The sequence below is a fragment of the Crinia signifera genome, chromosome 2, assembly GCF_055691185.1.
Source record: "Crinia signifera chromosome 2, ASM5569118v1, whole genome shotgun sequence".
NCBI classification, from domain to species: domain Eukaryota; kingdom Metazoa; phylum Chordata; class Amphibia; order Anura; family Myobatrachidae; genus Crinia; species Crinia signifera.
In genome coordinates, this window is record NC_139218.1 from 172,409,506 (window position 1) to 172,431,888 (window position 22,383).

The following is a 22,383-nucleotide window of genomic DNA, read 5'->3' on the forward strand; positions in this document are numbered from 1 at the left end:
AGTGATGGGGCTGTGGCTGAAGAAGGTGGTGGGGCTGTGGCTGAGGAAGATGACGGGCTGGAGGCTGAGGATGTGACTGGGGGCTGTTGTTGAGGAAGGTGATGGGGCTGTGGATGAATAATGTGATGAAGGCTGTGGCTGAGGAAGGTTATGGGGCAGTGGCTGAGGAACATGATGGAACTGTGGCTAAGAAACATAATGGGGGCTGTTGCAGAGGATGGTGAGGGGCATGGTTGAGGAAGGTGCTATGGCTGAGGACGGTGTTGGTGGCTAAAGCAGGGCCAGTGCTAGGGTGTTGCCCCCCCCCTGCAAACTATAAATTTGCGCCTTCCCATACTTTGCAAAGAGACAACGCATGCTGAAAAAAAAGGTGTACAGTATAATGCCCATAGTAGTATTGCCTCATACACATAATGTGCCCAGTAGCAGCAGTGCCATAACTAGTTATTTTGTTGCCCTGTGCCAGAAAAGGAATTGGTGCCCAAACACATAAAATAGGGACAGTTTTGCTGTAATACCACACACCATAATGACCATTACAAATTATGCCACAGAATGTAATGTTTATTGCACATTGTACAATAATGTTAATTCCCATTACACATTATGTCACACACCGTAATTCCCATTACGCCACACACCATGTAATGGCCATTGCACATTATGCCAAACATTGTTATGCTTGTTAAACATTATACCACTGTACACTGTAATGCATATTACATATTATTCAACATAAGTGCCACTTACCTACCTGCTCATTACCAAGAGTTATGTGCACATTGCCAGGGGTTACATGCTCGTTGCAAGGGGTTTCTTGCTCCATACCAGAGGATTCTTGCTACGTGCCATAGGTGATTACGTGCTTGTTGCCAAGGGGGATTATATGCTCATTGCCATGGGGGATTACATGCTTATTACCTAGGGGGGATTACATGCTTGTTGTCCGGAGGGGATTAAATGCTCATTGTCTAGGCCTGGGCATGCATGTTCAAACTATGACCCTCCAGCTGTGGTGAAACTACAAGTCCCATCATGCCTTGCCACAGTTTTGGTATTAAGGAATGCTAAACTATTGCAAGGCATGCTGGGATGTGTAGTTTCACACCAGCTGGAGGGCCATAATTTGGATATGCCTGATCTAGGGGTTTACATTCACATTGCCCAAGGGGTAGGTATCCAGCGCTACAGGAATCCACAATTCGGATTAGTGCTGTGCACCTTGACGCTGCTGAGCAGAGGGGGGGGGACAGGTACTAGGCCTAGAGAGGGGGAGAGATACACGCACAAAAAGTGGGGTGACAAATGTTGCGCAGAAAGAGGGGGTCAAATGCTGGTCAGAAGGGGGGGGGCAGATGCTGTGTAAAGAGACAGGTGCAGATGCTGGGCAGAGAGAGGATGAGGGCAGATGCTGGGTAGAGGGGGAACAGATGCTGGGCACAGAGGGGGGCAGATGCTGGGCAGAGGGAGGAGGAAGGCAGATGCATGGCACAGAGGGGGGACAAATGCTGGGCACAGAGGGGGGACACATATGCCTGGCAGATTCTGGGTAGAGAGAGGGGGGCAGAGGTTGTGCAAAGAGGGTGGGCAGAAACTGGGCACAGAATATAGAAAATAAATATAAACATGCAAGAGAGAGAGTGAATGTGAGAGAGGGGAGAGGAAGGAACAGGAGCTACAGTGACAGGGGAGGCAGGGTTTTGGATGCATACTGAAACTCACAGATGGGGCAATTCTTCTGTGTTAAGGCCCCCTTACATTTGTCCGACTTGTCATAACGACAAGTCGGACCCGATTGTCCCAGCAGCTCCCCGGGAGGGATCACATGCGATGGCACTTCATGTGCCAAGTTTTGCATGTGATAAATCGCATGCGATTTATCACATGCCACTCCCGGGGAGCTGCAGGGACAATGGGAGCAGGGGACAGCAGCAGGAATATGCCCGCATAAGAGAGAGGTCTCAGCCAATGAATGGCTTCCTATGCGTTTGTATGGCCCTTTTTTTTTTCAAGTGCTGCTGCTGCAGCGTCTTCTCCTGCCCGGCTCCCTGGTACTCTGCGCCGCCCCCCCCCCCCTGCTCCCGCTGATGCTGCCCGGCTCCCTGCGCCTGACTCTGGTAGGTCCCCTGTTGTGGGGTAACACGGCTCCGGGCAGCACATAAGATTTAGCAAATCTTATGTGCAGCCCGTCCGACCTCCCATCTCTGATCCGATGCGCACGGGGCCGCGCATCGGGTCGGAGGGGATGTCACCATATGCGATTTGGGACGATTTCACGGCCCCCCATGTCGGCCTTTTGACTGTTGACCTTCCATATGTCGACCGAATGCTCGTGTCAATTTTGTTGCATGTCAACCTTGTTGCATGTCAACCTTGTTGCATGTCAACCTTCTTGCACATCGACCTTATGGTTGTCGACCTTTTTGTTGTCTACCCATTGTCCGGATACCCCTTTCCTTAGGATAGTAATGGGAGCTGTGGCTGAGGAAGGTGAGGGACTAAAGGCATTATTGAGGGGCTGAGGACAGCATTGAGGGGCTGAGGACAGTGATGAGATGCAATGTGAACTAGCAGGTTGCCCCATGTGGAAGACCTTGGTCATTCAGTTTGCACAGGTCTTCAACCTGTGGCCCTTCAGATGTTGTGGAACTACATTTCCCAGCATGCCCTGACAGTTTTAGCATGCAAGAGCATAGGAAAAAATGTGGCAATGCATGTTGGAACCTGTAGTTTCACAACATCTGGAGGGCCATAGGTTGAAGATCCATGAGTTATAGGATAAAATAGCCAAATCCCCTGTATTGCACCTCTATCATCAGAAATTGCAGGGGGGGGGGGGGGGGGGTGGTGTTCTGGTTGCCCAGAAACTGTCCTCCTCTGTGTCAGCAGCTCAAACTATAACAATAGCAACAGTATATAATAGCAGTCACTAGAGCTGCCTAGTACAGCAACTTATTGTACCAAGTTCACTGTGTGTGTGTGTGGCTTCATAGTACATGCAATGTGGCTGGAGTTTGACTAGCAGAAAGCTGGCATTTTGGATGGAAACATTCTGTTTTCTTTCTGTGGTTGAAAAAACGCAGGCGTACCCAGGTGTAATTGAGGAGCATCTGTGACATCACTGTTGGACAATTCCAATTTGTCTTAGCTGCAGATGAGTGGAAGCCTAAGACCTTAGATTTGCACAGATGTCAAACTCTCTTTGATGTTTTGGGAATTGCGTATGGATTTACAAGTGGATAGCGATTAGCAATTCTCTTGTGATTTTGCAAGGGGCATTTTTTCTTTCTGTCTGGGTGGCGGCGTTCTTGCAGGTATGATGTCAAATGCAGTTAAAGCATGTATAATTAAGGATTGCCATTTGTGTACAAGAAAATGTTTTGAAATCTGAAATTCCTGCTTTGATTTAAAAAAAAAAAAATTCTCATTTTAAAATTAATATATATTTTTTTCTTCCAGTGCCTCTCTTTCTTTCTCAATGAAAGCATCGAATAGTCATGATGACTTTAAATGGAAGGTAAATGCTTTAAACACAAGCAATATTAATTCAAATATATGTTCATTATTATTATTCCATTATTTGTATTTACCTTTTTCTTATAATAATAATAATAATAATAATAATAATTGTTTGTACATTTTTTCTCATAATAATAATGATGATGATTATTATTAGCTTTATCATGAGCATTGGTAAAATAAAACTGTATAGATAAGCATCAGAGTACAGACATTGGCCTGGATTTTACATATTTTCATAATTTACATACTCTATGTAGATATCATACTTAGCTTTCCTTAGGGAAACTATGGTAGACTCACAATTTTTTAGGTAGTTCCATGAAGCTACAGAGCGTAGATGGCTCTACTGAGAATCACATAAATTAGCCTTATCCCCTACCAGCAGACTCTTGAATTGTGGGCATTTTCTTGTCATGGGGCAGAGGCTTATGGTGTGGCATTCCAGCCTGGTCACAAAAGTGGCCTGCTGCATCTCCTCTTGTGGCTTACCTCAAAGAGGAGTCTTAAATAGTAGATAAGTTTGTCTCACATATTGTACCACATATTTTAGAAATGGTATTAGTGACCCTAATTGCATAGTAAATTAAAAGGGAATTTCCAAATTTATATCTTACGTGCAAATTAAATTATATTCTTGGATGCAAAAACAAAATAGATCAGAGCGGAGTTGTAATTATTTCTAAGTGCAGTGCACACAAGCAAGTTTACCTAGCAACAATAAAGTCAGACATTTTAGCTCCCTTACACAGAATAAATCCAAATGATAGAACAATCATTTCCCTTTTGAAATCTTTGACACTGCTGTGTGCTCTAAAATGGGGTATGCATCAAAACATCGACAGTGAATAGGTCGACCATGAATGGTCAACATGGGAAAAAGGTTGACATGTATAAGGTTGACACAGACAACATCAACTAAAGCAAAGGTGGAAATGACAGTGGTTGACACACGAAAGGTCAACATAATTTGTTTGTGTTTTTTTGTGTTCATGTCGACCCCCAATTAGTGTAACTGTAACGGATACACTTGCATGGCCTGCTTCACTCACAATGTTTCAGGCATGGTGCCTTGCTCGGCACACTTTACCTTTAGCTTGTAGTCCTTGTGGATCGTGAAGCATGATAAAGCCCAGAGATAATGTCACGACTGGGGAATGGTGGACCCAGGTGTTACCTTGGTGGTTAGCTGAATACCAATGGAAAGAGTTCACAGATGCAATCGGGTAATATGAAAAAACTTTATTCACACAATGGTAAATGACGGTACAGATGAATACTTGAGAAGGGTTGAATATTTGAGACAAGGTAAATACTTGAGATGAGAGTTTATACTTGAGGCGAAGGGAATACTTGAAGAAGACTGAAGCCGGAAGACTTGACCAGGATATTGGACAAGACTAGGAGAATAACACTGGAACCAGACTTGGAGAATAATACTGTAAGAAGAGAGCAGACTGGATGAAGCTGGTAGTGGAGTATGGGTAACTTGAACCGGAGAAGGACCAGAGTAGGGGCGTACGGTGAGGTAAATGGCTGAGGAGTCCCTGGCAAGTACCAGAGTCAGATTTGCACACAATTTATCTGCCATGGGGTACATACATTATACACATGTGCAGCAGTATACACTACTGGAGATTCACTGAGTTTTGATAAGAGATGTGAAGAAAAGGTAGCCAGGTGAGGCACTGCCTCACCTGCCATAGACTTTTTACTCCAGAGTTTTGACTTTAAAAATTATTATAATAATAAAAATATGACTTTTTAATATATTCTTTTTATTTTTGACATACTTTATAAACTCAAAACTCCAGCGTATACGCTAGTATGACAGGAAAGGCTGTGCCTCACCTGCCTCACCCCACCACACGCCACTGGACCAGAGGACTGGCCTGGAGACACTGGAGGAATAAAGTAGACTGTGAAATAAACCAGGTTGCGGCTTATGGGTGACTTGGCCCAGTGAATGACCAAAGGACTGGACCGGAGACACTGGAGGAATACAGCAGACTATGAGATGAAGCAGGTAGTGGAATGTGGGCACAGAAATGAGCAGGAACAGGTGAGACTTGCAGACTGGAAGGTCCTGAATACAAGAGGCTGTCTGGAAACAAGCCCATTCAGCAACGGAGCTGATAGGTGACAATGCACAAGACAGTAACTGCTAGTTTGAGCTAGGAACTTAAACCCCTTTGGTTGCACTGATTGGAGATCACAGCTAAAGAGAACTGCAAAAACTGGAACAGATTCAGAATAGAGCAATCAGTGTTAAGCAGGAAACTTACATGATTACACCCAGCAGGTAACTGAAGACTTAACGGCAGCAGAAGACCTCACTCAGCTAAGAATTCGACAGGTGTCAATTAGTAGCAATGCAGTTTCTCTCAGTAAGCATTATTCCAGTCTGCCTGGAATAGTATAGAACACAGAATTGAAGAGCAAACACGACAGCCCAGGTATACAGGATTTTGGTGGGACAACTTTGACCTTTTGCTTGCACCTACTTTTTGTCAATGTCAAACTACTGCATGTTGATATTTTGTCAACGATGACCTCATACCTGTCAACCAATATTGATCGACCTATTGACTGTGGACCTAGACACTGTTGACATATCAACCATAACCATCTTAAATGGCAACACAATTCAATTTATAAGTTATTGTTTGCTTGTGATTTCTAGTGATTTAGCCAAAGTCTAGTAGTCATCTATATTATTAGAATTAGGTGTCGTCTAATGTATGTTATGTATGTATTTCATTTTTTTTTTTTTTTTTTTTACCAAGGGAGAACCTCGTCTTTCATGGCAACTTAAGGCTGTATCTGCAGAGTCCCTTAGTCCCCTGCTAGAGGCCTCCTCCAAAAATATTACCAAATCTTTGGCATCACTGACTGATATTCTAGAGGACGTTGGGGGATTTACTGCTGGTTCTATGCGGGGCAGAGGATCACACAGTTTTACTTTGCCAGTACGTGGGAATACCTTGTAAGTGTAAAAAGTAGACTGAATTAAGTTGTTCTATTGGAATCAAACATATTGCTTATTTACACTTTTCTGTATAAATATATTTATTTATATATATATATATATATGCTGTTGGGCAACTTGGGGGGGGGGGGGGGCAGGAAGGGAGAGAAATCCCTTTTTGTGTGAATCAGGCATTTGGCCAGTTGGGGCGAGGTTTGTGAGATGGGTGGTGTTTAAAATGCCTGGTGCAACAGCAGGTTGCACCATTTGTCTGCTGTATTGATATGCCTGCCAGCTTTGGAGTTTGCAATGAAACACCTTAACAAAACTTTGCATATCATATACAGTACACTACAGTTCAAAAGTTTTGGGGTCACCCAAACAATTTCATTGTTTACATTAAATTTGACTTTTATTTATCAAATGAGTTGCAAAATGAATAGAACATATAGTCAAGACATTGGCAAGGTTAGAAATAATGTTTTTTTATTTTAAATAATAATTTTGTCCCTCAAACTTTGCTTTTTGGAGGAGGAAATTGGCTCCAATCAAGTGCTGACCACAGGGTATGGCATGGCATTGCAAATGGAGCCTTGCTTATTCATAATCCCTTTTACCCTGTACAAATCTCTCACTTTACCAGCACCAAAGCAGCCCCAGACCATCACATTACCTCCACCATGCTTGACAGATGGCATCGGGCACTCTTCCAGCATCTTTTCACTTGTTCTGTGTCTCACAAATGTTCTTCTGTGTGATCCAAACACCTCAAACTTTGATTTGTCTGTCCATAACACTTCTTTCCAATCTTTCTCTGTTCTTTTGCCTATATTAATATTTTCCTTTTATTGGCCAGTCTCAGATCTGGCTTTTTCTTTGTCACTCTGAGTAGAAGGCCAACATCCCGGTGTCGCCTCTTCACTGTAGACGTTGACACTGGCATTTTTCAGGTACCATTTAAAGAAGCTTTGAGTTGAGGGACCTGTGAGGCACTATTTCTTGAACTAGAGACCTAATGTACTTGTCTTCTTGCTTGGTTGTGCATCGGGGCCTCCCACTTCACTTTCTACTTTGGTTAGAGGCTGTTTGTGCTGTTGTAGGAAATGTTCAATCTCTTGTCAGTTTCTTTCTTGGAATGGCCTTCATTTCGATGAACAAGAATAGACTGTCGAGTTTTTCATGAAAGTTCTCTTTCTGGCCATTTTGAGAGTATAATCAAACCAACAAATGTGATGCTCCAGATACTCAATTAACTCAAAGGAAGGCCAGTTTTATAGCTTTTTTTCAAGGGTATTCTAATAATCCATTCTAATCATCTACTAACATGATTAACAAACACAATGTACCATCAGAATACTTGAGTGATGGTTGCTGGAAATGTGTCTCTATACACCTATAGGCAGGGCCGCCGACAAGGGGGGTACTTGAGTCCCGGGCCCCGCCGCTCTGGGGGCCCGGGCAACTCTCCCCAGCAGCACGGTCACAGCAGTCTATCACTCCCACGGCCGCCCGCCCCTTCACTGTCCGGCTTGAAGTTGATTACGAGCACGGCGGCCACCCGCCCCTTCACTGTCCATCTTGAGCCCGCCCACATGACGCCCGGCTCCCGGCTCCAAGTTGATTACGAGCCCAGCAGCCGCGGCAGCATTGTGACCACACACTCACTGCACAATCACATGATGCAGCACCCTACAGTGTCACAAGGCAGCCGCCGGGACTCGGCAAAGGAAGCCCCAACCGCGGCATGACCTAATGATGTCATGAAGAGCAGCGCAGCAGCACAGTCACTAGACTTGCTGCGTGATATGGAGAGGAGAGAGGAGCTGCCAGACCCGGTCCCCTGCCTTAAGGTACCAAAAGTCAGTTAAAAGTGCCTGGGGGGAGGACTATTTTGTCAGTCCTGGGCCCCAAAATATCTGATGGCAGCCCTGCCTTTAGGTATTCCTTTAAAAATCAGACGTTTGCAGCTTGTATAGTAATTTACCACATTAACAATGTATAGAGTGTATTTCCATTTAATTTAGTGTCATCTTCATGGAAAAAAACAGTGCTTTTCTTTTAAAAATAAGAAAATATCTATGTGACCCAAACTTTTAAACAGTAGTATATATTATTTCTTGAAGGTGATTTTTGGTGACTATATCTTTTTTCCCTTCATACTAAACCAAAATTGATAAATGAGGTACCATTTCAAAGATTAAGTTCTCCGCTTATGACAATTTGTTAATTTCCAATTTCACATTTTAGTGTTTGTTTACAAATGAAAGTTAAAATTTTACTAAGCTCCGCCACTCCACCTTCCTGCTGCCCCAGATCCACTCATAGGCCCTTATTCTAATCGGCTCGGTACGGCCCGCGTGCGGCCGTACCGCCGATGTTTTCTCTCTGCACATGCGCAGAGGTCACTCTGCGCATGTGCAGGGGAATTCTCCGTGTTAAAAATTTAGACGCCGCAAAGGGGGCGTATAGGGGCGTGAGGGGCTTCATCCCCTCATTTCCCTATGTGTACGCCCTGCGTTTCATGGGCGTTCCCATGCAAACGCGGGGCGTACGCATGGTAATGAGGGCATGACGCCACTCATGGGGGCGGAAAGCTGACGTCGCCGGATGTCAGCTTTCAGCCCCCATACAAGCTACCACACGGACGATTGTCCGTGTGGTCTCAGCTTGCGGGAGCTGCCGCGGCGTGCGGTCCTGCCTTCGATGGTCGTCGACCATCGAATGCAGGGGGCAGCTCCCAGCATGGTGGAGGCGTACGCCTCCACCATTTTCGTGCGGTTCGCCAGCCGTCCGTGTACGGACGGCCGTGGCGAACCGTATGGTGGGCGGGGATTCGTCTGGTGCGGTCGGAGCCGCATATGCGGCTCGACCGCACCAACCAGAATAAGGGCCATTGTATGGAAAACATAGGAGATTCCATGCACTAATAAGACTAGCAGCACTGGCACATTATCTCCAGTGCTGCTACCAGAACGCTGAGCAGTCTTTGCCCCCCACCTTACAGCAAAAACACAGCCTGATCAGCTACTTCCTGCAGCTCAGCTTCACTGAAGGACGTGCACACACGACATGGGGCCCGTCCAGCAGCAGAGCCATGGACCTCAGTACAAGCCGGAAAACCGGCCACCCGCGCCACATCCCATCTTGCAAAGATGCAGCTTGGGACTAATAGTTGTGGCATACAAAGGCAACGCAAAGAAAATCTGCTAACCTTATGGACCTCAAGTGCATGTTAGAGAAACGAGAATAGTAGAGAAAAAATGGGTGCACACTGCAGATGACAGTATACTGCGTTCAACTGATATTTACAGTTTAAAGTTTAACTTTTAATTCTCACAATAATTAAAAAAGTGGTGTACTAATTACACCTTCTTGTTAAAGCAATAGTATAAATGTGCAAAAAGTCAGAAAAAGTGATTAAAATCGAGATGTGGATGCTCTTATATGTCCACGTTTCAACTCATAGAATCATAGAACTCTTTTTTTTTTTTTGCCCTGAGGAAGCCGGCACGCCGGTGAAATGTGTATAGGCGGGTTATGGAGGATAGCTTAAACTATAGGAATGTTACCTTTGAAATGTTTCAATGTCACGTACTCCATTATTTATTTATTTACAGTTTTTTATATAGCATAGCATATTCCGTTGCGCTTGAAATAAAAAATACTTTAAATAGTTTAAAATCCCACTGCTACGCTGACGCCGCATACCAATATCAGCGTCCTCAGGCTGCACGTGGCATACAGCAAGTTGTAACAACTATTAGTTTACAAGTATATAAATGCCGTATAAGAATATAAAAATGGGCAGTATATGCAAACCGTATGAGGCGGGATTTAAAGTGTGTGAATAATACCTTTTTAAATGTTACAGAGCCGCCGTATAATGGAAAGCGGCCAATGTATATAAACAGTACAAAGAAATACTGCTGAATGCTACACTGAATGGCATACAATTAGTTGCACTCACATTAAAACATTAGAAAGAACCCAAAGTGTGTACAGTAACACTGAATGGTGAATGATAAAGCCTGTCTGTTTAAATGTCACAGAGACGCCGTAAAATGGAAAACTGCCAATACATATAAATAGCACAAAGAAACATTGCTGAGTGCTACATTGAATGACATACAATTAGCTGCACTCGTATCAGAATATTGGAAAGCTGCATACCAATACTAGAACCGTATGAGGCGGGACATTAAGCGCTTACAATAACACTGAAAGATGAATAAATAAGTGTGTTTAAACAAATATCACAGGGGTGCCGCAAAATAACTAGGAAAGTGATAAGCCTATAAAGATATGAACATAGAGCACCAAACACCATAGTGAATGATATATAATTAGCTGTACCCAAGTCGGGACTTGGAAAGCCACATACCAATGCTAGAAAGAAGGATTGGTATGCTGAGGCAGTACGAGGCAGCATATCAGACTCCGGCTATAAACACAGTGGAGCAACAGTATATAGTCACTGCAGAATAGCATTAAAAACAGCGGTACATACCCAGACTGTGAAAACAATGACATAAGACAATGATATAATATCTATATTGAAATAATATCGAACAACAAGATATACAAATAAAATTGCACACTGTTTAAAAATCGATTTATGGTACACACACATGAATGAGTGTAACAAATCTGGGATTAACACAAAGATATTTCACATCTGACTATAGGAGTCACCAAAACATTGTTCATAAGCGAAGAACACACTATGGGTGAAATTTAATAGGATGAGAGATTTAGAAAGTGAGAGATTTGGTAAGAAATCTCCATTTATTTTTTAAAGCAGCAATCATTTACACTGCAAAACCAGTTTGATTTTGAAGTGTAAATGATTGCCGCTTTTAAAAAACTGGAGAATTCTTACCAAATCTCTCACTTTCTGAATTTATCATCCTATTAAATTTCCCCCTGTGTTTAAAAATTGTATCTAACTATCACTAACAAAATTGCTTATGAAAACAAAAGTATCTGAACAATAAAGCTGTCTGTATAACAGTATATGACAATCTGCTGGAAACATGATGATTTTTATATGTTGCAGTTTTCATGGCCTTATAGTTTCTACAATAGGGGTCTGTTGTGATGTGATCCGTTATTGCACTTTACATGTTTGGGGGTGCCAACCCTGTTGATGTGCCCGGGAGGCAATGTTTTTCGTTACATACTCTTATTACTGTCTTCTTTACACTGAAGTTACTGATTTAGCATGTCAGTGCTGCAGGAGGATTCTCCTCCTGATATGTTCTTACTGTATGTTATTTTTCTGGGTTTTTGTTTTGTTTTTGTTGTTTTTTGTTTGTGTTGGGAATATTTTTTTTTTCTTTCTAGGGGTATCCAAATCTCACTATGGTAATGGTAGCTGTTATATTACAATGTATGTCTTTGTTAAAATGTTCTCAAGGCATTAATTCCCAAGTAAAGAGAAATTAACTTCTTGCGCATCTCCGTAAATTGCATGCTAATGTTGTATTATTGCAAGAAATGCATTTGGAACACGCCAAATTAGGAATGATGGGTTTTATAATTTCGCCGTTTGCATGGTATAATTGTAAAGCCAGAGGTATAGCCATCCTCGTTAAGAAATTTCAGTGTGGTTGCTAGGCCTGATATGGATAGATCATCTTACCCATGACATACTCACAGGCAACCCGCCCTTGGTATTAAGTATTAAGTACGCGTCCTCCGACCTTTTCATACCCCCACTATCCACGTCGGCGTGGAGTTGAGAATAGAATAGTGTGGCGAGCACAGCGAGCCACCGAGCCCAAAGCGTGGCGAGCGGACGCGGATACCTTCACAGGTAAACGCGTCCCTTCGCGGGCTTCACAGGTATCCGCGTCCCCTCGCTGCGCTCGCCACACTATTCTATTCTCAACTCCACACCGACGTGGATAGTGGGGGTATGAAAAGGTCGGAGGACGCGTACCGCCGCCCCTCGCGGGCTCGCTGCGCTCGCCACGCTTCGGGTTCGCGTTGATCGTGGGGTGTCGTTAACAATTGTGGGGGCCATTTCACAGTTCAGAGTGCCTATTTGGGCTCTGTGGCCCATTTAACATTGTTTCCTATGGCAAAATCGCGTCCATTGAGTCATTGAACAGAAAATCGCGTCCATTTGAAAAATTTAACATTGATCCCTATGGGAAATCGCGGGCATCGCGTCGGTCGCATCGCACCCGACTTTTTAGTGCATGTGATGGCCGCGATTTTTTACCCCCGATGACCGCGATGGACATCGTGGGCGCCGTTCTAGGTAAAGAGTACCGGATGTTTTATTATAAAAATGCACTTACATAAATATCTGTATGTAATCCTCACAGGGTCTGTAGCTCAAAGATCCATCGGTACTTGTTTCCTAGCACGGCCACAATCGGGATCGGTCGCGGCTCTTATTTAGTGCACTATAAGGGCCGTGATCAACCCCGACGGACGTGATTCTCTTGAATTCCGAAATCGCAGGCATTGTGTACCATGCTTCAATTACCGCGACGCGACCGACGCGATGATTGAAGTATTGACCGAAATCGGTGGCATTACAAGCCATCGGTCCCATCGGGAGCACTGATTGTCAGTATTCAATGCCCCCGACGCGATCGACGCAATTTCTTCATTGCAAGCACCCATTTCATGATTTGACATGGGTGCTTACAATTACATACCCCAGGTATCACACCCACATTTACATTTTGCACCCCATTTTGCACCCCTAAATTCAGCACAATAAATCACACAACACATCTGAATACATTTAACGGGTTTTATTTTGTAAACTTTTTTGAAGCCGCTCTCAGGCCTTCTTTTTTTTTTTTTTCTCTTTTTTTTTTTTAAATAACAGGCCATTTTTTTTTTTTTTAAATAAATAAATAAATAAATAAATAAATACATTATATAACATATATTAACAGAGGCAAGGGGAATGGGGGAGACCCAAACAGGATCATGTATTTTTTTTTTTGCATGGGGGAGACCCACATATATTAACAGAGGCAAGGGGAATGGGGGAGACCCAAACAGGATCATGTAATATTTTTTTTTGGATGGGGAGACCCAAACAGACTTTTATTTTTTATTAATTTTTTTATTTTTTTTTATTTATGTATTTTTTTTTTATTTTTTTTTAGTTTTTTTACATTTAAAAAAAAAAAAATATGACAACATTGGGTCATGACATGCAGAGGAAGTTCATCAATCAGTACAAGAAGAATAGATGCCTGACTATCACAACCAGGCAAATTGAAATGAGGCATGGGAAGATAACGGCACACTAGAAAACTGTGCCCACTAATGCAAACAATCACATGAATCCGGAAGAAAACACAAATATGCAGAACAGTGGTTAGTGAAGGAGCAAAACAAGTACGGTCATCGCAAACTTCAGGAAGACCGGACTGCAACGTTCACCAACCAAAATTGCAGTACATGACCAGAAACAGTTCATTATGGAGAAAACAGAAAGGAACAGAAACAAGAACATTGCTGCCAAATGATAAATTTAAAGTCAAATTAGCCAAATTAAAACTAATAATTAAAGTAACGCTCTTCATCTGGGGTGGGGGTCTGCACAGTTCTCAAAGCAGACAAAAGAGTCCCAGACAAAGACGAGGGATCAGTGGCAGGTGGCATAGGGGGTCCCGGTGCGTAGTAAGGGGCAGGCGGAGGAGCAACCGGCGCACTAAACATCGGGTGGTGATGTGGGTGTTGGGGAGGTGGCCCTACTTGCACTGCAGGCGTGCTGCATGAAGGTAGCTTGCAGTCACCACAGAGGTGATCCTCGGATGCCCGCAACATACCGTCATACAGCAAATGCTTAAAGTGGTGGTACGTGGTTCGCTTCCACCTTCGCATTTCCGTGCAAACATGATTAGCGAGCATTTGATACTCATCAGGGGGATTTCCTAATTGCTTCCTCCTTGTAGGGGCAGCAATGGTCTTGGCCAGTAGCAGCAGGTCTCGTCGGCTGTCTCCTCCTACGCCTCCTGGGGGGAGCTGATGACGTGCTCGCCACCGCAGGAGCCGCCACCTCCGACACCGACTCAGCCTGCTGCATTGACTCAGAGGGAACTACCTAGAATGAAAAGAAACGGGAAAAATATGTTAAAACATTACATTTCACTTCCATTTACATGCCGAACATGTTTGAACACGATACTTACTACGTCCGCACTCTCCTGTGCACTGGATGAAGAGCCTTCATCCGTAGTAGTTCCCTCTGTTTCTGACCTTCCTTGTTCCTCCCAATGAACAGCATCCGGTCATAATACCACAACTTCGGTTGATAGACGTTGGCCGGATCGGTTCCCGAAGCTTGCGACTCCCGGACCCGATTATGCTCCTTCACCAGCACTGTCCGCATATTAGTGAATTTCTTCCGGACCCATGTGACATCTGCATTAGGGACACGTCTCCTAGCGTAGGCCGAGATCTTCCCAAACGCCTCATTCCGCTTTGCCTGATTGTGAAAATCAATGTGATCTTTTCTCCATAGGCATCTATTCTCCTTGTAGAGATCGATCAACTTCCTCATTAAATGGCGGTCAACATTGCGCTCCATGCTGTAAAAAAATATTTAAAAATAAAGTTTACCCTGTAAAACTCAATGCACTGCACTGTTATTCATTAATGTGCAGCAGAAAGCCACTAATATTTACCTCAGACTGGGTTTAATTTGCTCAAATTTTTTGGGGGGAACAGCAATTCGTGCCTTTTTTGGCAAATGTATGTGAAAAACTGAAATAGAATACGAGAAAAAAAACAAGGCTTCAATCTGAGACACTACTTGCATATTACATAATAACTGCAATATGCACCACATTTGCTGACGGAAGCACTGATATATATGTGTCCCCCACTATACACGCCATCCCGAAGCGTGGCGGTACGCATCCTACGACCTTTTCATACCCCCACTATCCACGTCTGCGTGGAGTTGAGAATAGAATAGTGTGGCGAGCGGACGCTGATACCTTCACAGATTCCTGCGTCCCCTCGCGGGCTTCACAGTTATCAGCGTCCCCTCACGGGGCTCGCTGCGCTCGCCACGCTTCGGGCTCGGTGGCTCGCTGCGCTCGCCACACTATTCTATTCTCAACTCCATGCCGACGTGGATAGTGGGGGTATGAAAAGGTCGTAGGACGCGTACCGCCGCCCCTCGCGGGGCTCGCTACGCTCGCCACGCTTCGTCTTCACGTGACATGGGCACTGTAATCGGACACAAGTTACACAAAGTCTACTCCAATAGTTCATCCAAAAAATAATGAAAAAAAAAAACACCTCGCACATTAATACTAAGAGGACACATCATAATACACATTTACATAACAAAATTTTTAAAAATGAAGTTTTCCCTGTAAAACACAATGCACTCCACTGTTATTCATTAATGTGCAGCACAAAGCCACTAATATTTACCTCAGACTGCGTTTAAATTGCGAAAATTTGTTTTGGCGTATAACAATCTGTGCCTTTCTTGGGCAAATGTATGTAAAGAACTGAAATAGAATACGAGAAAAAAAACAAGGCTTCAATCTGAGACACTACTTGCATATTACATAATAACTGCAATATGCACCACATTTGCTGACAGAAGCACTGATATATATGTGTCAACCACTATCCACGCCATCCCGAAGCGTGGCGAGCGGCGGCGGTACGCGTCCTACGACCTTTTCATACCCCCACTATCCACGTCGGCGTGGAGTCGAGAATAGAATAGTGTGGCGAGCGCAGCGAGCCACCGAGCCCGAAGCGTGGCGAGCGGACGCTGATACCTTCACAGATTCCTGCGTCCCCTTGCAGGCTTCACAGTTATCAGCGTCCGCTCGCCACGCTTCGGGCTCGGTGGCTCGCTACGCTCGCCACACTATTCTATTCTCAACTCCACGCCGACGTGGATAGTGGTGGTATGAAAAGGTCGTAGGACGCGTACCGCCGCCCCTCGCGGGGCTCGCCACGCTTCAGGTTCACGTGACATGGGCACTGTAATCGGACACAAGTTACACAAAGTCTACTCCAACAGTTCATCCAAAAAATAATGAAAAAAAAAACACCTCGCACATTAATACTAAGAGGACACATCATAATACACATTTACATAACAAAATTTTTAAAAATGAAGTTTTCCCTGTAAAACACAATGCACTCCACTGTTATTCATTAATGTGCAGCACAAAGCCACTAATATTTACCTCAGACTGTGTTTAAATTGCGAAAATTTGTTTTGGCGTATAACAATCTGTGCCTTTCTTGGGCAAATGTATGTAAAGAACTGAAATAGAATACGAGAAAAAAAACAAGGCTTCAATCTGAGACACTACTTGCATATTACATAATAACTGCAATATGCACCACATTTGCTGACGGAAGCACTGATATATATGTGTCCCCCACTATCCACGCCATCCCGAAGCGTGGCGAGCGGCGGCGGTACGCGTCCTACGACCTTTTCATACCCCCACTATCCACGTCGGCGTGGAGTTGAGAATAGAATAGTGTGGCGAGCCCGAAGCGTGGCGAGCGGACGCTGATACCTTCACAGATTCCTGCGTCCCCTCGCGGGCTTCACAGGTATCAGTGTCCCCTCGCGGGGCTCGCTGCGCTTGCCACGCTTCGGGCTCGGTGGCTCGCTGCGCTCGCCACACTATTCTATTCTCAACTCCACGCCGACGTGGATAGTGGGGGTATGAAAAGGTCGTAGGACGCGTACCGCTGCGCTCGCCACGCTTCGGGCTCACGTGACATGGGCACTGTAATCGGACACAAGTTACACAAAGTCTACTCCAACTTTTTTCTAAAAAAATAAAAAAATAAAAAGCTTGCACATTAATAGTAATAGGATACATCATGCTACCTGCAGCACCATTGCAATAACAACCACATGACACTATGATCCTGTCAATATATCAACACTTTGTACACCCATGTGCATTATTCAGATCACCCTAAAACCTGCACAACATCACCCCCCTTCACATGATCACTGTCTGGATCTATACATGAGCAGTACCCTTGAAAATAGACATGATCCACACACTTTAAAAACTATACAACACCCTGCATTTCATCACTTGTGTACATAATCACAATCCCCACATATGTAGTTGTTCTCCCCACTCCCCCCTGTGCCCCCTCATCTCCCTCTCCCCTCAGCATGAATACTTGTACCCCACCCTGCATAACAGGGCCCCTACACATAGTAAAAACTAGCCATCACTTCTCATACCTCGCGTCGCTCGCGTTACACGGTACAACCTCCCTTACACCCCGACCGACGCGATTTAACCAGATAAGTGTGGCGGAGTATTTAGAAAATCATTGATCGCGTCGGTCGCAGCCCTTGTACATTGTGCCCGACGCGACTGACATGATAAGCACTATATAGTGCTTATACTATGAAATATCGCGTCGGTCGGGCGCATTGTACTGTAATGGTTACAGTACATTGCGGCCGACGCAACGTAATTTTACCACTTGTCGCCATGTGGACCATGTCAACATGTCGACTATGCATGTCAACATGGATTTGATAATATGTAGTGTGCTGATCACAGCAAACCCACCGAGCACTTTGTGCTTGGCGGATTTGCTGTGATCAGCACACTACATCTTATCAAATCCGTGGTCACATGATCATCGCCCCTTGCCACGCCTCTAAAATGGCGTGGATAGTGGCGGTGTGCGACTGCATACCATTCATCCATCCATCCACAATCATTCTGCAGAGACAGTAAAGACAAGTTTTTGAAATGATTTTTGCAATTTTACTCCAAAATTAAAAGAATCAAGAAAATATGCATTTCATTGAAAAAAAAAATGACAATAATAAAAAATGGGATAATTATAAATATGATGGGGGAATTGTTTGATAATCAGTCTTTGGGTAATAAAGTCAAGGCATGTAATGCACGTCCAAAGGGGTCATCACGTGCAAGGCTCTTCCGCCACATGAACTCCTCCAAGTAGCCTTGAAGCATGTCTCTGGCAGTCCCCTGGTGACGTTTGTTGCGCTACTTACACGCCCCCCACATGCGCTCTATGTTTTGGGTATGCACCCCTGTTGTCGGATCAACAAAATTGTATCTGTGATTGACCCGGGCATGGTCATATACTGCTGCTTGTAGCTGGGCCGTACTATAGGCCCTCCAACAGTCAGTATACACAGTAGACCCAGGCTCAACGAACTGTATAATAGCCGCAATAAGGGTGTTGGCGTCCCGAGTGTCAACTTTCTTCGCAAAACATTGCCCGGTTTCGCGGCAAATGCCGCCAAATACCCATTGCTGGGGTAACACCCGGCCCACATTAGCCTGCCTCTTAACAAAAAGAGTCTCATCGACATCGACGATCATGCCGGGACCTCCAATCCGGCGCTGCGGCTGCGCCATGAGGTCAAGCAGGCAGGCCTCCCGCATGTACTTGTTATAAAGTACAGCCGTTTTCTTAGACATGTCCAGGTGCCTCTCACAGTAGTCGACACTGGTCATCTCCTCGACCCAGAAGAAGATGAAGCGGACCACGGTCACAAACGGCAAGCGGCAGCCAGGGAAAAACATTCCCGCTCGGAGACTCCTCTTCAGGCGGCAGTCCCTGACGTTACAGCTCCACATGGTCTCCTTGAGGTTCAGCCGCATGGGATGGCCATTCCCACACGTAGCCTCCGCTGGCAGCAGATGGTGACGCTGCAGAAACGCCACAGCCTCCGCCTCAGTTGTAGGCAAGGTGAAGAAACTCGCCTCAGCCATATCGGAGGACGCCGATTCCAGCAGACAGCAATCCACACCACCGCAATCCACAGCACAGGACTCAGGATAAGCAGGGTGTCAGGATCAGCACAGCAATCCACAGCACAGCACAGGATTCAGGAACAGTAGCAATCCACAGCACAAAGCACAGGATCAGCAAAAATAGTGTTTAAAGCACGGAATCAATTTGGAAGATTTCACCAGCAAAGGATCAATCAGCCAAAATCAACCAGCAACTAAACACACGTCTCACTCCAACCAAGACAAAACCCACAAAGAACTTAGGGACAAGCTGTCAGAAGGGGCCGGATTGGGAAGGGGCCGGCTTATGATAGTAAATATTGACAGTGATGAGATGATATCATGCTGTAACTGTGCAGATTACATAGGGCAGATTTCATGTTTACATAGAAACACACATTAAAACATATGTTTTTAGGAAGAATTGATAAGAGGCAGGACTACAAGGGTTAAGTGGGCCTATTACAGTAGGGCCTACATAGCGGGAAAAACCTAGGGGAATGTGCCTGATTAAAATCGGGTTCATCGCGACCGTCGGTAGCATTACAGGTAACATTCGACGTGACCGACGCGATGGAGGCAATTTTGACATAAAAACGTAACCATCGGGTACATCGGGACCATCGCGAGCAGCTATTTAAAGGTACCCGACGCGATGAACGAGATGGCGATTAAAATGGAGAGGAGAAAAAAATACATCGTCAGTATCATACGTGTCGGGACCATCGGGACCATCGTTACCATACCAAAATGTGCACGACACGACGCGATGATAAAGATGGACCAGATGTTAATATTTGTGGCCGTGCTAGGAAACAAGTACCGATCCATCTTGTTTCATTTTTAATAGATCTTTCACTAGATCACCACCTCTCCAGTTATTATTTATTTTTGTATTAAAATACATTTCAATCCTGTAGGATCTTTGTTATTTTTTTCTAAAAAGTGATTTGACACACATTGGCCCTTATTCTGGTTGGTGCGGTCGAGCCGCATATGCGGCTCCGACCGCACCAGACGAATCCCCGCCTACAAGACGGATCGGCACGGCCGTCCGTACACGGACGGCTGCCGATCCGCATGAAAATGGCGGGGCGTACGCCTCCACCATGTTGGGAGCTGCCCCCTGCATTCGATGGTCGATGACCATCGAAGGCAGGGCCGCACGCTCCCCCCGCTCACGCAAGCTTAGAGCACACGGACAATCGTCCGTGTGAAAGCTTGTATTGGGGCGGGCAGCTGACATCCGGCGATGTCAGCTTTCCGCCCCCATCACTGGCGTCATAGCCTCATTACCATGCATACGCCCCGCGTTTGCATGGGAACGCCCATGAAACGCTGGGCGTATACATAGGGTAATGAGGCTATTAAGCCCCTCACACCCCTATACGCCCCCTTTGCGGCGTCTAAATTTTTTACTCGGCGAATTCCCCTGCACATGCGCAGAGTGACCTCTGCGCATGTGCAGAGTGTAAACATCGGCGGTACGGCCGCACGCGGTCCGTACCGCTCAGATCAAAATAAGGGCCTATGTGTAATGACACATAGGACCTTATTCTAGTTCACTCTTTCTGACAAAATCCTTCTTAGATGAACAAAACCATGTGCACTGCAGGTGGGACAGATGTTACTTGTGCAGAGAGAATAAGATTTGGGTGGGGTTTTACTTCAAAGTGAGATCTATATTGCAGTGTAAAAATAAAGCAGCCAGTATTTTGTTTCTGTGCAGGGTAAATACTGGCTGCTTTATTTTTACACTGCAATATAGATCTCACTTTGAAGTAAAACCCCACCCAAATCTAATTCTCTCTGCACATGTTACATCTGCCCCCCTGCAGTGCACATGGTTTTGTCCATCTAAGAAGGATTTTGTCAGAAAGAGTGAACTAGAATAAGGCCCATAGTGTGTCTAATCACTTTTAGCCCTCCCTTTATATTATAAATATGTTTGGCTATTCTTATTTTAGCTTTTCTTTTCGTTTGGCCGACATATTGTAATTTACAGGGGCAATATAATAAAAAAAATGACCCCTTCTTAATTGTTGTTTATTTTATATTCTTTTCCAGTACTATTTGAATTAAAAGTTTTTATTGATTTAGTTCTTGTTGAGTCTAGTTTACAATCTTTGCAGTTGCAACAATAGTGGAATCCTCCATGTGTTTTGGCCATTGTTCAGAAATGAATTCAGATGGGTGTTCCGGTGATCAGGTTATAATTTCATTGGACGTTAAAAAAGCTTTTGACTTGCTCACAGGGGATCACCTCTTTGAATCCTTGCATATGTTTTGATTTTCTGAAGGCTTTACTACTGTTCTTCGAAATGTATATTCCCTTTACTTAAGTCTCTAGTAACGGTTATATTTTTGTTCCAAAGGGGCATAGTCAAGGATTGACATCATCACCCTTGTTATTTGCGTTAGTGTTCGAACCCCTGGCTATTGCTCTTCTAAACAATCCCAGCTTTAAGGGTATAAATATGGGTCCTGTGGTCCTCAAGATGTGCCTATTTGCAGATAACATGCTCCTTTTTGTTTCTGATTTGCAGGTCACCATTTGGACTCTTTTAGACTTACTAAAATTTAGACTGTCATTTGCATCTTTTGCGGGTTATATGATTAACTTGTTAAAGTCTGAAATATTGCATGTTCCATCCACTTTCCATGCTACAGTATTAGATATTTGGGTATTATGATCCCTAGCTACCTCAAACAACTGTTATGACCTTAATTGTACCCCTATTATAGGTTATAGTATTATTAATATTTGTAATCTTACACTTGTACAGGATCCGTTAGCCATGCACTTTACTAATTTCTCTAATTGGGGTTTGCAAGGCAGGTCAACTGAATTACTTCCCTTTTTAGCAATGGTTTTGACTATAGCCAAGAAAGTGTTTTTGGACAATATCGTCTACTCCTTTTCTCTCAGCGGTCAAAATTGCCTTACTACAACATATGTACTTTAAAGGGAAAGCTGCTTTGCCACTTGCCAGACTGAAGTTAAATGATTCCATAGAAAATGGGGAGGATTTATTGATTCTCTAGACTCAACTACACAATGTAAAATTTTTAAGATTTTTGAAGGCATCACCTGGTATCTCGTGCATTGCATGTTAATATGCGTTT

General features: G+C 44.3%; 1 protein-coding gene across 6 annotated transcripts in view; it reads left to right on the forward strand.

The window, feature by feature from the left end:
* KIF21B (kinesin family member 21B) overlaps positions 1–22,383 on the forward strand; it is a 714,596-nt gene that overhangs the window by 495,133 nt on the left and 197,080 nt on the right. For all 6 annotated transcript variants that reach the window (XM_083173198.1, XM_083173196.1, XM_083173200.1 and 3 more), the window contains 2 exons: positions 3,460–3,517; positions 6,306–6,505. In XM_083173198.1, the coding sequence (XP_083029324.1) occupies positions 3,460–3,517; positions 6,306–6,505 (258 nt within the window). The remainder of the gene's footprint in view (positions 1–3,459; positions 3,518–6,305; positions 6,506–22,383) is intronic.